This window comes from Lepisosteus platostomus, chromosome 6, assembly GCF_059453375.1.
Source record: "Lepisosteus platostomus isolate fLepPlt1 chromosome 6, fLepPlt1.hap1, whole genome shotgun sequence".
Lineage (NCBI taxonomy): Eukaryota > Metazoa > Chordata > Actinopteri > Semionotiformes > Lepisosteidae > Lepisosteus > Lepisosteus platostomus.
This window is the reverse complement of record NC_142616.1, coordinates 38,920,663-38,937,501: the sequence shown is the minus strand read 5'-3', so window position 1 is coordinate 38,937,501 and position 16,839 is coordinate 38,920,663. Positions and strand designations below refer to the sequence as shown.

Below are 16,839 nucleotides of genomic sequence, written 5' to 3'. Positions count from 1 at the left end.
TAAAACTATCTGAACAAAACCAAACCAAATTGCCTTTTACGAATAATACGTTAATATCGGTGTTTTTGATTGCAGCTTAATCTCTTTTGTGCGTGGTCACGAATTTAGTCGTTGTCAATTATGCTGTGTTTCCGCTTAGATGCTGCTGAGCTTTCAATTTACAATTCAGCAGATTAAGTCATGTAGTAATTTATGTCACGGCTCTCTGCTTTCGAATTGGAACCTTTAAGTAGCTGTTATTGGACTTAACTAGGAAATAACTTAAAGCAACATTTAAGTGTTTTTAATGTGCATATCTAATTATTGCATTGATTAAATCTACAAGATGGAAAAATTGGTTAGTTTTAGTTCTAAATATACAGTTGGGAAGTTTAAGCTCACTAAAAAGCTTTAAAAGTATATTCGTGGGGAAATGTAAGAATGTTATGCCTAGATATGTATATTACATTATGCATTTGCCAAAATAATGTGATCTCTGGGGGCATGGGTATTGGAGGTCATTGCTTTTGCAATATTTGAAACAATGTCAGATGACACCATGGGTGACATGAGTCAAGGTCTCTCAGACAAATCTTTCTTCACGTTGTTGAATAGTCCACAAATACGATCATCGCCCTTATTAATTTATCTCAATTACACAGACTTGTCTACAAGAAAGCTCTCTTAACAGTTACAAAAGAAATGGTACAGTATACTGCTGCAAACTGGTTGTGATATGATTATTGTTGATATAGTGGGAGTCCTTTTGGTGCCATAATTTATTCAAAGTTCAGTTGTTTGCAAAGGAAAATAAATATAGAAATATGTATGTTTATTGGATGTTTTACAGGTGTTACGGAAAATATTTAGAAACCAAATTTCAGAATGAATGCATCAATACAATATTTTGCTTTGTTTTTCTCTTGACATCAGTGGTGAAGATATGTTAAGGATTGACAGTGGAGTCTAATCACAATCAAATTGTGTTTACTGAAATTATTCAATTATCCAATATTACATGCTCATGAATAGTACTATTAATACTGCAATAAACTTGGTTATTGCTATTCCCATTACATATAATAAAAATTAAGCCGAACGCCCTATTTCTCTGGGTTTTTCAACCCTGGCTCTTGAGTATACTTGTGCTTTCTGGTTTCTGTTCCAGGTGAGATCTCAGCTGCATACCCGAAACTTTTAACTTGCCTAAATGTACTAAAAAAGTTTGTTTTTTTTAGCTTTTTGGAAATTTTAAGATAATGTACCAGTATATAGTGCAACTTAAAATGCACTTTTTTAGGATGTGAAAGCAGTAAAATAAACAATGTATTTTTCTTAGTTTTGGTTGCAATTAAGTACTTGTAGTCTCAATTTTTATTAGATGGGCTACTCTACAATTAAAAGGCTATTCAGAAAAACCAAACCTAACCTTGGAAAGGATTAGTAACAGAATTACCACAAAGCTTTGTTAGAAGCAAGCATTTTAGAAAGGGATATACTTCAGTTTTGCAAGGAAGACTGGTTGAGGGTGTTACAGAGGAAAAGATCCATCGGAAACTAAAATAAAATATAAGATCATGAAAGCACTTTTTTTTGCCTCTTTCTGGCTTTCTTGCTAATGAAAACATCAACAGATGTAATTTTCAATACCTGTTTTAAAAAAATGGAGATAAGAACTTGGTGCTAAAGCTCAGTTAAATCTCAACGATTGCATGAAGGAATTTTAATTAAACACCCTGAGTGCAAGAGGATAAAAGCTTTTAAAGGGGAGAGATTGAAATATATAGTAATGAATTATAATTGAAAATGAATTCATAAAGGGAATGCTAGTAAAAGAGCCACATCTCTGGAAAAAAAGGTTAATGGAGGTGGAGGCCAATTTCTTCACTTGCACTTTTAATATCTTCATACTCTGTATCTCCAAATGCAATTAATTACTGTTCTTTCATTAAGTGTTCCTGAAAGCATGTTGGGTTTCTGTCTCCTAGAACATAGTATCTCATATTCATTTCTATAGTTCTTAAAGGTCATGACTGCGGAGACGATTTCTCACGAAGACCACAGTTTGCTGGGGTCATTGCAGTTATACTTGAAGAAAACACAGCAGAGCCAGAAAGCATCACAACTATTAAAAAATACCAGTCATGGAAAATATGCTTTTCTTGCAGAACTGAGCTGTAACTTTGTTTTCCATTAGGCGTTTCATTATTTTGGCGCAAAGAAGTTCCATCTGGAAGCATAACATTAAAAAATGTCAACTGTAACTATTACCTGTCAATTATATAAGATTTAGGGTTAAGCATTTGATACTCTGCTTTCAGTATTGCTATTAAAGCTTATCCACATATCATGCAAGTAGACCATTAGTATCGTGCACTGTGCTAGAATTCATTGTGAGTCAGAGGCAGTATTCATGTCCAGTATCTTTGTGCTTTAATGGCTGTGTCAAAAATCAAAGTATACTGTATGCAGTTCAATTACTTCCTGTCCTGCATTGTATCAGAATATTAATATGTGCCCTGTAAAGAGCATAACTTTTATTTCTTAGAATCTTTGTCTCTATTGCTTAGGTACATGGCAGGGAAGATTTTTTTTCTTGATCAGCTGGACTATGAGAGAAAACCTTTTCTTTTTTAATGTCTGAGCCTCAGATTTCTGATTTACTTACTTCACTTTTTGCCTCCTGAAGCTATTTTATACCTGCTTTGACCATATTTGAATATGCTTGGGCTGCAATAGGTTTAGGTTAATAGCCAACACTTTGCTTTATTTCTAGCAAACCTGAAAGTATCTATACTTCATTTTATGTGAGTGTAACACAAATGGAATGTTATTAAAACCTAGTAAGTTAATGCTATGGAATGTTAAATTCTGATTTACACTTACTAAATTATACATCATTGTAAAATAATAATATAATTGACTTGAATAAATATATTATATAGGGACCTCACATAAAACTCAGTTACCCACAATGATACCCCAAGCTGTTTGTGAGAGAAGTCAGCATACAGTATATGCTTCAATAACATGATTGGATAGCTTTATTTCCAGCAATGCTTTGTCAAGACATGCCTCATGTTTCTCAGTTTTACAGTACTGTATGTGCAGCTCTCCTTAGTTTTCAAATTAGTATTTATCACAAACTAAGCTGAAATACAATCAAACCATTTCAGTAATATTATCCTTTGAAGTTTAATATCCATCTGATCTCGCATGTATTTTTCATGTCTTAAGAATTTGATCTTGCACACACGCAAGCTGTTCACAGAAAAAAAATTACATCGGGTTTTAATAAAACCCACTGGGCTATTTAAAGGCATCAAAAGGACTGGTTGGGAGGTCATGTTTTCCTTAAGCTCCTCAGGTTTAGATCTACCATATAGTAATTTGTCTTTTTGAGATAATAGCAAAATAAATAAATTTGAGTATGAATTTTAATACAGCATCAATGCTTAAGGGTGCAGCATACTGTATTGTGTACTGTGTGTGTGTATATATATAGAGATCTCTGCTCTTATCTAAATCACACTGGTTACCTAAGAACTAAATTCAACACTGACTGGTCTAGATCCAGTTGCTAAGGCTTTATTAAACCGGTATAGTACAACATAAGCAGAGACGTGCTGATTCAGGCCAGGCTCCACACTGGGCAATAGGGCTTTAGCATTCCAAATAATCAAGAGTCATTGCATAAGCCTATTGGAGACTTTCAGACAGGTTAAATTCATTTAAACACTATATTTTTGCTTTAGCTTTTAATATTGGTTATTGTACAACTAAGTAAGTATAGAGTGCCTTTTCCCCCTTATATTTGTTCATGTACTAAATGTGCACTACTCTAAAGTGCTGTGAGTTTTTTTTTTAAAAGCATTTATAATTTATATGGTCTCCAGGGATCAAGTTGGAAGTTGCTGTGCAATGTGCACTGAGAGATTTTACAATTGGTTATCTTTGTTGTGTAACAATTTTCCAGTGGTAAAGGAGAAAATTAAAACCACTTTTGAAAAGCCAAGTTTATCAAATGCATAAAGCGAATTTATCTAGAGCTGGTGAAGCTCAAAGGTGAAAGAGTGGAAACGGGAGGGGAGGTGAACAACACATCTGCAAAGTAGCATTAAGTGATCACCACAAAACTATTTTTGATAAGGGATTTACTACCCCTCCATCCTGTTGTAGGAATACTGACAAACTGTTTCATGGCAGTTTGATCTATTCAGCTCCAGGCTGTATACAAGCCTGAAGTAAAACTGTTTGTACAAATACATAGATGCAATGTGAAACTATTACGGAAGGCTGTTTCTCTGTCAAGAACCAATACTGTGATGAACTGGACAACTTTTACTACAATAAAAGTGGAATAATTTATTTATAAAATACATAATAAATTCTTTAATTAAAAAACAGGCATATAGCCTTTCAAACTGTACAATAAGGATTCTCTTTTACAATATGGTACCTTTAGAGTTCAACACGCATATACTCAACAGGTTGCATTTTGTTCTTGTACCAGAGCAAGATTATAAAGCTGCAATTTCGACAATCATAGTGATTGACTCAAACAGTAACCACGTTCAAAACCTTGTAATGGAAGGGTTATTAGTGTTCATATTTAATACACTTAAAAATCTGCATTTAAGCAAAAATACGACACCTTATTAGAACACTTGCATTTGAAAGCAAGTGGAAAACTGAGGTTTCCCCAAAGAGAGGCCACTAGAAAGCTGTCCGTTTGCTGCGAAATTGGCAATTTTTGATACATTTAGACACTTGTTCTATGCATGTGTCAAGCACATCCAGCTCAAACCCATTCGATCTGCACAAAGCAGAACAAGAATCAATGCAAATTGCAACTTGGTTCAGTTACTGCATTAGGCTGGCACATCATTCCTTCCAGTCTAACTTCAGTCATCCACTTGTCAAACAGCATCTCCATTTCCTTCCTACTTCGCCAGCTCCCTACATTCACCGTTGGGAGGATTTTCTCTGGCTTTAACCACTGCACAAAGCGCTTCATTTCCAGGTAGCTGCTGTGTTCACTGTAGGGAATGCCTAAAAAAAAAAAAGTTGCCACACATTTTGTCACACTAATGCAAAGATCTATGCAAATACTGGATTTTGATTAATTTGTCCTGCAGAAATTATGATTGATAGCAATGGAATTTGATCATATGATTCTGTTATACCACATTCCAAACTGATACGTAATTTATTGCAAGCCAATTCTGGATGCCCATAAATAAAGGTTTATGCAAGAGAAAACAGCATCAGTCATATACTAGATCCTTGAAAGTACAACCATTTGAGAGTAGCCCCTGTATATGGCCAGAAAAGCACAACCGATTTCCAAGATGTTCTACTTATCCACACAACAAAAGATATATACATGCATGTTATATCCACACTTTGGCTCTTTAATCAGCTGCAGAATCGCAGGAAAACAAATAATTTGCTCTACTTTCACTCCTCATGAAGAACAAAAGCAAACCTTCATGTCAGATGTTTTGTTTAACCTACCGTAAATGCTTATGTTTCCTCTAACTACAGGCTGAATGCTTTCTACACACGTATTCTGACTTGAGAAGGTCCACCCAGTTGGCTTAAATGCCAGGATTTGATTGTACTTTCCAGAGAACTTGTTCAAGTGTGTCTGCAGACCCTGTGAATGACAAAAGGCACATTTGTGTTTACAACGATAATAGAGCAAAGGAATTCAGAAGGGGCTTTTACAACAACGTAAAGTCTAGCAGACGATGGAAACAACCCAAAGCACGCAAACGATCCCACTGTAGCTTGACAGTGTAAACCATGACTTTCTAATCAGGTCTTCGGGACACGTCCATCACTTACAGGTGGAGTTCTTTAAAATTGTTTGAGGAGGCAGATGTTCTCTACTCCAAGATTAATGACATAATGCATGTCAAGTGTAATCTGACATTGCAGTAAACAGGTAAATACTTAAAACACCCTTTGTGTTATTTGTAGAAAAACAGTGTCACAAACCAAATATGGCATCTCTTTCAACTCAATTTTCCCTTGAGTTTATAGAGAAGGTTGAAATAAGACGAAAGAGGTTGTGAATTGAAGTTCAGCCTCCCTTTAGCTTCTCTTCTGTGACAGAACTGCACACTCATTTTGTCTGGGAGGAAAATTTTGCCACATAGTAAATTTATCACAATCCACTCTAGAACATTTTCCCTGTATTAACACTTACGAAAAGAAAGCATTTCCCCAGAAATCCTTAAAAAAAAAATGGGGAGAGAAAATAATTGTGTGCTGTACCCACTTTAAAGTTGATTTGCATCATTGGCAGAACGTGCACTTGTGTGGCGTTCCAGTCCATTGTAAGGCGTTCTCTGATACGGTCTGACTCCAGGCAGCACATGGTATTGTACTTGTCCCGTGACATGCAAACCTTACAACCCAGCACTTCCGCAATAGCTGCAAGAAGTCCAAATGAGAAATAAGAGAGTAAGAACAAAGACGAAACATGTCTTCCTAGGAGAGATGAAGCGAAACCACTGTCAGTCTGATCAGGATTCTGAGTATTAAGATATTGCAAATAGGAGGTCACACTTCAGCGCTAGACTAATGGACAAGACTAATAATAACTGAAGAACATAGCATAATTCCAATGGTTTTCCGAGATGCTATATCTTTACTTTCAAAAAGTCTGACAATATTGCAAACCCAGGGCCCTGTGCTTTGAGGCTGCAATACCAACCCCTGTGCTATCCTAATTCTGTAATGGATGGATGAAACTACAATGTACTATTGAAGTCTTTCAAACCAATGTATAACATGTAGAACTTTAAAAATTTTACCAAAAAAAGTTTAAAGAGGCTAATGAAAAGATTCCGTGATTAATTTCAGACATCTCTAAAACAAAACCGACTCTAAGCCAGCTTTTTTCACATCCCATTATAAGTGACCTCCAGAGGCAAAAGAATAGAATACATTGGAACAAAAAACATGAAACCAACAGACAGATTCTTACTAACTTTCCTTTTTACTAAGATCTGGGCACTAGAATAGAGAACACTCTTGAGACCTTTCTACAAAGGTCTAACAGTTGCAAGGTCCGATGAATATTAGACATTTAGACCAGTATAGATGTGGGAGGTAGCTGGAAAAAAGGTTGGGACTCAAATGTTTTTCCTGATGTGCATATTATAGCACAGGCACTGGTATGGATGTCAGTGACCTGACCTCAGTCAGACCTTCCACATGAAAAGCATCCTTCATGAATGTACTGTTTCATTACCTTATTTCTAGTTTCATTTATTTTATTGAAACGCCTTATTATAAATGTAAAAAATGCACCCAATACACAAGGCAAAATATTTTAGCAATATTTTGAATTTAAAAAACCAGTGAAATTTGGTAATGCAACTTGAATTCACTTCTAGAAATGATTTAAGGATAACTCTAGTCTCTACTTATCTAAAGTATTTGTAAAAAAGTAATTAACCCATTTAAGCCATCATGAAACAATGGTTTTCTTTCCTTTTACAACCTCTACATCCCACATCTGTGCCAAACAATGCTTCTTCTGCTCACCCAAAAAAACCTTTTCTTTTCCAATGGAGTAGGTACCACAGACAACTAATGTCTGGGGGTTCAAAGTCATGTGTTCAAAGGCAGTGTTGGCTGCAAAACTGATAACTTCTTGCTGTGTGGGAAATGTATATTCAGGACTGCAGTATCTGTGAAAGAGGACAAAAAAGTACATAGTTATACAAGAGTACCAAAACCGATTTGAAATTGACTGAATTTGAGAAGGCAAGAAACAAACTGGCACATTTAAAGTTGATTCTCTTTTTGTTTTACACTTAAAAATTTAATATGCAAAACTGCTTTTGTTTTCTTGCCCACTCTTAAAGAGCACAGCTCAAGCTACTGTACATGTTGGGTCCAACAACAATTGTATCACTTCTACTCACGTGGTGTCGAGGTAGAGTGTTTGGACCTTTGACCCGAGCAGTTCAGGGTATTGTTCCATAGATGGGTCGGCTCGGAAATCCCCAGTATGCAACACTGTCCTGCCATTAGGGAGCTGGAAAAGCAGCATTGCAGCTCCTGGGCAGCTGAAAAAACATTTCAAACGATTAATATATTCAGTGTGCCTTAGCAACGAATGTATTGTCTGCGGCTAATGTTTATGGTCTGTTAGAGCTACAGCAATACTTCTTTGTGTTCCTCATAATAGCTTAGGAAGCCTAGCTATACATGGCAAGTGTTTATGCAGAGAAAAGCTGATAGCACCAGAGGAGTAATCTGCTAAAAGGACAGAAAAAAAAGTGTTAAGTGATACTTACTGGTTGGCATCAAGTAATGTAACACTGACACCCTCCACAGTGCATTCAGCATTCATAGGGAGGATGTTAACATACTGCTCTTCCACTCGAAGCTTGCTCTTCACCAAATTGCCTGTAATCTGAACAGAAACTAGCCTTTAGCACTAATGGATACCAGCACATTAGGTGAAGATGGGGGATTTGACAACTTACAGTTCAAATACTCTCTCAGAAAACACAAAACGCGAGGTTTTGGGGGAAAAAAAAGCGATAACACTTTTTTTTTAACCAAAAGCATACACTGCAAGGCACTAAACAACTGTTAAGATTCCTGTAATGGCAAAATTGCACAGCCAGTTCACTTAAATGATGCAACTGAACAGCTCTGCAAGAACACCAACACAGAGTACCTACTAACTACCAAACGGGCTAGATGGTCAATTTGCCTCCTCTCTTTTGTAACCTTTCTTATTCTTAAAATGCAATGATCTCAAGAGGGCTCAACTGCACCCGACTGTCTAACCAGAAAAAAAAAAAAGAGAAATAATGTTCTAGACTTAAAGGGTGTGAAGGATAATGGAATACAAAGACATCATATTAGCTGATAAATGTTTGCATTTATATTGCTCGATAGGTTTAGCAGTGTTGACATGCAGCCCAAACTCTTGGAGAGCTTTAACAGTTTTTCTTAAATCATGAAATGTCTTACTTTATTGCAAAAGATGGGCAATCTAAAACTCTTCTTTAGTCCCGAATAATGGTCTGAGTGGAAATGAGTGAGGAAGTATCCAGTGATGCCCTCAATAGGTCCATACTGAAAGGCATCCACAGCAAACCCTGTCCCTAATTGAAATGAAGCAAACACATCATTTAGTTCTACTTTGCATATTTGGGATATACAACAGCTTCCAATCATGTACCAAACTTGATGTACTAAGAACATTTTATAGCCAACATTCTTGATGAAAATGCAAATTCTATTGTACAATACAGGAAAACATAGTACAGCATTTTTCATACTGAAGGTATTAGCCTTAGGACTGCATTTTCATTAAACTATACGACCCATGCTTGAGAAGCAAAATAGTTTTAAAAGAACTGTCACGAAGGCAGTCTTTCTGCTGGAATTCCAACTTGGAAATGTAATGAAACAGGATAATGGGTAATGCAAACTGATCCATCAGACAACTTCACCACACTTCTGGAAGACAGATCTACTGAGAAGCACTCGGCATCAGTCTAAAAGGACACGAATGAATGAATGAGGCAGCCCACATAGATCCCAAAAGGGAACCAGTCAAAAGTTAGCCGTTTGATAAGCTCAATGTTCTGGAAACGGTTTTGAATTCATCCCCCCCAGCAAAACAGATCCATGCTAGGATATTCCATCAAATGTGTGGGTGTTTTCAAAGAATTGTAGCTTCTTTATCACTGTTCTACAAAACATTTTTCTAGAAATAACATGAAGCTCCCCCCCCCCACCTTAAAAAATATGTACATTTGAGAAACAAGATACATCAATGACATTTCACTTATAAAAATAAGACCTAATGATACTCAATTATCAATCTAGCTATACCTGAAGCTCCCTCTTGGCATTACACTTATTCAGTATAACAAAACGTGGTCTGCTATATTATAATTGAAAGCACACTTTAGCAACGAATTTAGTTTTGTAGTACAAACCACTTTACTTCTCTCTTGCATATATCTCACTAATGTTATTAAATTGTGTGATTAAGATTTTTTAATGATGCAACATTTTATATACATGTGTCAGTCAAACAATCCTTAATAGTTCTTCCAGTGGCAAAAAAAAAAAACCTAATGAAAAACACATGATTCATATTCAGGAGACATGAAGTCAGATCCAGTTTGTTCTGCATAAAACTACCACAACTGTACATGATTACTACTATCCAAAAAAATGTGACCCACATCCAGAAACTAATGAAGAATGATTGCCATCTAAAATGAAAGAAGCAGGGCTTCAACTACTGATAGCATATTCATATGCTTATTAAGATCTGGCAAAAGTTCAGACATCTGAAAAGAAAATCTGCAGGTCCCTGTCGAGTTCAGCAGAACATTATAAAATCAGCCAAGCAAATTGTATTTGCAAGTCAAATATCTTTTATATTGTGTGCATAAACACACAATGCTGGACCAAACTAGTCTTATTTGTATAAAATGCCTTCTAGTACATATGTGCTTAAGTACTCTTAAGTGTTAAATACAATTTAACAGCCCCCCCCAAGAGAAAAAGGCATGAGTCCTCAGTGGTAGCATGTTAAGACTATGACTACTCCATGTGTTACCTAGTTGTATTGCACGCACACCAGTTTTTTTTAGAAAAATACTATCCTAGAGAAAACATCACAATCAGTTGCCTAAAACACTTCAATAATTTCACAAAGTGAAGGAACAAAAACATCTACTTCACTGTGTACTGACCTGGAATCTTTTTGTAGAATGGGCATTGTTTGGTATTCTCAGACTCATCCTCTCCTTGCCTTCTGTTCCACCTTTTTCTTCTTGGCCATCCTCCATTTTCTACAGGCGTCTGCAATTCTTTTTTAGCGTTGCGGCCATCTGCCACAACCAACATATTAGGATCACTGAGGGAACTTGTAGCTTTTCTCTTCTTTTGCCTTCTACTGCCAGCACGGACACTTGGGCTCACCATGCCTGTCCGGATGTCCTCCTTCCTTGGCGTATCATTCCCTTTCACTTCCTGCTCCTTCAAGGCCTTCAGTCCAAAGAAGACCCCTATGTCTGTCTGCCTGAGTCCTGCAGTGCCTGACTTAGCTTTGATTTTCTTGGAGGCCATGCTGGGAAGGTGGAGGGGGGTACGTTGTTCAGGAGGATCAGATGTACACCTTTCTTGTTGTACTTCAAAGAAGCCTGTGTCTGAACTACAAGAGATAATCTTTTGATTTTCGAGGTTGCCTAACTGGTCCCTTAAACGCTGCAACACTAAACTCTGAGGTGACTGCAGTGAAGGCTCATTCTTGGCATGTGAAGCCTCAATTGCTGCACTTCTTCTCTCAGTAACACAACAGCTATCACTCCTGCCAGGGCCTGAACTTGGTTGGCTCAGGCTTTTGTCAGCAGGTGACCTCATTTGAGATAAATTAACACCTGTGGATGTGTTACTTGCACCTGCCTGGAGATCAGGCTGTGTTAACGAGACAGCCAGAGGGGAGTTAGTCACTGAAAAGGGCTTCAATGCTTCCTGAGACTCTTCTATAGCAGGCGGGTCAAAATAATCAGTGAAAAGCTCATCACTGCTTAAGTCTTGCTCCCACAGATTTGGACATTGGGAAGTGGTAGTTTTAGGTTCTGGTCCCGTTAATGAGTTATAAAGATCAGTACAGTCACTCTTTTTATGTCCAGGTGAACTGGCAGGAAGAGATTTGCATCTTGGGTTAACTGTGTCATCTTCAATGTCACTACAGAGAGGTGAATACGAGATGTCTTCTTTGCTGGAATTAGAGCCTAAAGTCAGACGCCTTTTCACATTTTCCCCCTGTGCTTCATTTTCACTTGTTTTTATAGGTTTGCACGTTTTACCTTCTTGCAAAATGGCCGATTCCCAGCAGCCCTTAACATCAACACTCTTTGGGGACTTTTTTTCTTTTGTTGCCCTCGGAGACCACCCCTTCCTTTTCCTGACATCTTCAGGATCAGGAGCTTTCAAGAGCAGGAGCGCATTTGACTTTCCACTTGAGACCAGCTGGTTACCTCCCGGGGGGCTGGGGTTGACATTTTGGTTTGAAAAGCCTGAGCTCTCTTGCGAACTATCCAAAATGAAGTTGTCATAATCACTCGTTGCTCTGCTTTGGGCCAGCAGGAAGTGGGTGTACCGCTTGTAATGGCCTGGAATAGTGGAAGTGCACTGAAGGCCATCTGGGCATTCTGTTTCCAAAAAAACAAATCAGATCAGTCAAGCATAGCAGGGTTTTAATACTTTTTTAATGAGCAGCATACTTTTCCAATTTTGTTTTTTGTGTGAAGTTGGTCTTGAATTATTTGGTTCTTAATTTAAAATATTTCAAATGCCAAACTCTAGCACTGGAATTTTGTTAGTCATCCATTAATAATAATTTGAGATTTCTGAAACGTATGTTTTGGATGAACTTAATTCTTAAATCTTTATTTTTTTTAATATCTTAATGCCGTCTTATTTTATTGTGTATTCTATACAATATACTGTTTTTATTGTATATTGTATGTAAAGTGCCACGTGAATACTCTGTTTTGGATACAATTAATCGAGCTTTAAACACCATCGCTATTAAAAAATTAGTATGATTAACCCAATCATCTGAAAAAAAGTTTTAAGTTTTCATGTTATGTTTAAACAGTAATTAGTACACAAAGCTCATGTTTGAAATTGTAAAACAGTCTCTTTATTGTTCTGGTAATTAATCACCATGTATCAAATTCTGGATAATATGCAAAATAAAACAACACAAATGAAAAGTTAGGATGTATTGGTGAGGTTGATATTAAGAGCAGAGAACAACACAGAGCATCATGGTAATGTATTCCACTTTGTGTTGGGCGCGTAGGTTTCCATGACAACTGAAAGCAATTTGTTGTATTTGATAGAGATAAATGCTGCTGCCACCCCAAAAAAACAACAGTAAGCAGCAGTGGAGAGAACTGATCACAATATCTTTTTCATACTGTTCTGAAAATACAAGCATAAGAGAGTACAATGAACACAGAGATGTTTAAAAATAGCATGCTTTGGAGAACCCATTCTTCTAACCATCTATTTTCTATCCACTTTATCCAGTACAGGGTCAGAGGGGAGATGGAGCCTATCCTAGCAACAGGCACAAGGCAGGATACACCCTGGACAGGGCCCCGGTCTATCACAGGGCAGACACACAGACACAAAATCACACACACTCACCCCCAGGCCAATATTCCCAGAAGCTAATGAACCTACCGGTGTGTCTTTGAACTGTGGGAGGAAACCCACCAAAATAAGGGGTGAACAAACTCCACACAAACAGTACCCCAAGAATTGAACCCAAGGCTCGAGCACCATGACGCTGCAAGGCAGCAATGCTAACCACTGTGCCACCCTTGCCACCCAGAACCTCGTCTTAATTACAAACTTTAAGAAGCTATCTTGGCTTCTCAGCTGCAACAAAACATTAAATTCCACCCCCTTTTACAAATTTAACACCCGCAGGCTACAAATCTCTCCACAGTCTTTTCATTCATTGCTCACTGCATTCGAGACTACATTAAAATAGAAGAATACACAAATTATACATACAGTGCCTATGGAATGTCTACCAACCTTTCCAAAATAACATATCTTGCCTAACAGCAGGAAAGACAAAATAAACTAGAATCTGCTTTATTTATACACTGCAACACAACCTCCAAGTGAAAAACAAATGCTTACACATTCTAATAACTAATTACACATGAAAACCTAGGAAAATGGGTTGAATTGGGTGTACACACCCCTTAATAATAGTCATTGTAAATTAGTTTATGTGTAACAAATTACCTTCCAAGTCACACAGCAAGCTAATAAACCTCCACCTGTGTTCAACTAGAGCGATTCTAAGGACTTCAGAATAACTTCCAAGAAGCTATTGGGAACTCTGAAAGAGCTGCAGGCTTTTATGTGTGATTCCCCATTCTAATAAGCATCCCCCAGATCTGGCTTGCATGGCAAAAGGGCAAAAAGGAAAAAAAAACAGCAACAAAGCATTAAAGTGATGCTGTAAACACATGGCAAAATGTTTTCTGACCTGATCACAATTAAAATGGAACTTTCTGGTCTAAATGCAAAGAGTGATATTTGGTACAAACTCGATGCAGCACCTCACTCAAAGAACACCACCCCTAGTGTGAAGAATGGTCGTGGCAGCATCACGTTTTGGTGATGTTTCTCATCAGTAGGGACTGGGGCACTTCTCAGGATAGAAGGGAAAATGAATGGAGCAAAATACAGACAAGTTCTAGATGATAAACCTACTGTCCTCTGCATGAACACTGAAACTGGGACAGAAGTTTACCTTTCAGCATGACAATGAGCCAAAGCAATAGTGGCGATAAGATTTAATTGTCCCCTGAGGGCAATTTTTTATGGACACACAGCACTCCTGTACATTTAAATAGAATGCAAAAAAAAAAAGAAGTAGAAAAGAAAAAACACTGCACATTATTCCATTACAAAAAATAAGAAAAACATTGCACATCACTCTATTGCACATGTAGAACACGTAACAACAATTTATAATTTATAATGCATCACAAAACAGATTGCACTCAAGTGGGTTGTTGAGTGCTAAAGAATGAAAAGGTAAATGTCCTCAAGTGGCCCACTCGATCCCTGACCTCAATCCAATTGAAGACCTGTGGAATCACTTAAACAGTACATCAATGATCCTCTTGCCATTTGACTGAGTTTGAACGGTTCTGTAAGGAGGAATAGGCAAATATTGCCAAATCTCAGTGTACTATGTTGGTATAGACCTATCCAAACAATTATGGCTGTAATTCAAGCACAATGTGCTTCCACCAAGAACTAACTCAGGTGTGTGTACACTTATCCAACCCATTTTTTAGGGTTTATTTGTAGTTACATTTCGGAATGTTTGTGTCACTTGGAGGTTCAGTGTTACAGCGTGTAGATAAAGGTGAAACAATTTCTAATTGAATGTGTCTGGATTTCAGGCTGTCAGGCCACAGAATGTGTTACATTGGAAAGAGTGTGTAGATTTTTCTACAGGCACTGTATTTTTGCACTGGAATTCTCACAGAAAGGCTACTGTTTGAGTTGGTTTGAATAAAAAATGTCATCCACTAGGGTGACAGAATCATATATTATACTGTAATTTATCTTAAAAATATATTTTAGCTGTCTCAACCAGTTGAATTCCAGAACAGACTGAAATCACATCAAAGACAGGTTTTCAACTTATTCATGAATGCTATATGATATAGTTTTCTGTATTGTGGTTTTACTATACAGATGAATGTGCCATTTAAGCACAACAAGGTTTCTAAAGTCAGATGATTTAGAACTCAGTTATAAGCCTGAGCTTCTCTAATAATGCTAAATAAATTAGTACTCTTCCATTCGTGGAAATACAGAAAGGGTATGTATAGCAAACAATATAAGCTAGAAATCTAAAAATTAATACATTTGTTTCCAATGACTGCGTCATGGATTGCATCATGGTCTAAGTCTTCAATCTAGCTGTGGGTTCCATCAAACACTACTGTACTAGATTCTATTTTAAAGGTGGTGCAGTTTTTAACATAGCTGCCTTGGTGCACTAGGACCCTAGGCTGAATTACAGAACCAGAGTGCTCTACGTGGAGCCCGCATGTTCTCCCTGTGACCCTGTATTGGATAAAGCAGATAGAAAAGGAATGGATGGATTATATTTTACAATGGACGTTTTCATTATTGCAGTTGGTCGGACTGTCAACTACAGCCAGCATACCTTTGAGTTCTTCGTTTTCAGGCTTGTCCAAACATTCTGCAACGTGCCATTGCGGAGACTGCACCAGCAGTATTGAGAAAGGCATCTGGCAGCTGGGGCAATACCCCTCCTTAACACTTTTTGAGGGAGTCTGCTTGTCTTCATCCCGTTTTATTTCCAAAGATCCAAGGGCTGCCTGCGTCTGGTCTTCCGATGTACAGCTCTGAAGCACTGAATCATTTTTGGCCACTTTTGTAAGAGAACTTCGGTTGTATTTGCTCTTGCCTTCTCGGCTATCTGGCAATTTCTTCCTTGCCTTGTCATTATTTTGTTTTCGCTTGAGCGTGTCAGGTGCCGTTCTACACTTACTAACATTACACTTAACCCTTACTTTACTGTGCTTATTTCCTCCTCTTTTGGTATTAGTATTACATTTATATTCCCATATGTCGTCCTCAGAGCTATTCTGTGACATTATAGGATCGCTGTATTTTCTCCGCAGATATTAACTAGCTAAGTTACTGTCACGTAAAGAATTTATTCATAATTAATATCCATGTCATAAATCATTGACTGAGTTTAAATGGATCATCAATATCAAATCCTGATTTTTGATCAAATCCTGATCCAAATTAGGTTTCAATTTAGAATAAATCATAAAGTAGTTTTCATATTACGATAAAGCAATGCCCCGATGTTCATTATTTAACCATCAAATTTCCCCCGTTACAATATACCACAGCACATCAGGCCTTACTACAGTAATATTCTTTCATATGCTGTCTAATTACATACTTATCAATGAATCAAGTGGCTAACATTAATCACGTTCACTAGCTATTATACTAAGGGAAAACTGGCATCAGATGGAACGTGGAAATAAAAAAATAACAACCCCCCAGTCGAATAAGGAAAATGTTATTCTTGGACCGGACCTCGCTATTTTTATTTTTTAGTCTGCAAATATTTAACTTTAAGAAATGGTTGCAATCGTTTTGATTTCATAACACTCTTCTCTCTACTGTACTTACCGCCACTGAGGCATGAACACAGGAAAGCTACCCTTCTGAATTTACTTCAGCATTTTCTACACTGCA

At 37.3% G+C, this 16,839-nt stretch overlaps 1 protein-coding gene across 2 annotated transcripts; it reads right to left on the bottom strand.

The window, feature by feature from the left end:
- Positions 1-4,318: 4,318 nt before the first annotated feature.
- On the bottom strand, positions 4,319-16,812 carry dclre1a (DNA cross-link repair 1A (PSO2 homolog, S. cerevisiae)). Of its 2 annotated transcripts, XM_088635746.1 has the most exons (9): positions 15,764-16,811; positions 10,731-12,194; positions 8,986-9,119; positions 8,298-8,416; positions 7,923-8,066; positions 7,540-7,685; positions 6,266-6,420; positions 5,497-5,638; positions 4,319-5,031 (listed from the first exon to the last, which is right to left on the bottom strand). In XM_088635746.1, exons 1-9 carry the CDS (start codon positions 16,215-16,217, stop codon positions 4,817-4,819), a joined length of 2,973 nt encoding a protein of 990 aa, XP_088491872.1. In that variant the 5' UTR covers positions 16,218-16,811; the 3' UTR covers positions 4,319-4,816. The 2 variants fall into 2 exon arrangements, 1 of the variants encoding a protein (XP_088491872.1); XR_015939584.1 differs by lacking the exon at positions 6,266-6,420 and having other exon boundaries at positions 4,892-5,031; positions 15,764-16,812.
- Between the last annotated feature and the right edge of the window lie 27 nt (positions 16,813-16,839).

Coding starts and splice junctions, on each gene's coding strand:
- dclre1a (XM_088635746.1), bottom strand. CDS start 16,217: ATGTCACAGAATAGCTCTGAGGACGACATATGGGAATATAAATGTAAT. Junction 8,067..8,297: donor ACATTACTTGATGCCAACCA/GTAAGTATCACT, acceptor ATGTTTTTTCAG/CTGCCCAGGAGCTGCAATGC. Junction 7,686..7,922: donor ACACTCTACCTCGACACCAC/GTGAGTAGAAGT, acceptor CCTCTTTCACAG/ATACTGCAGTCCTGAATATA.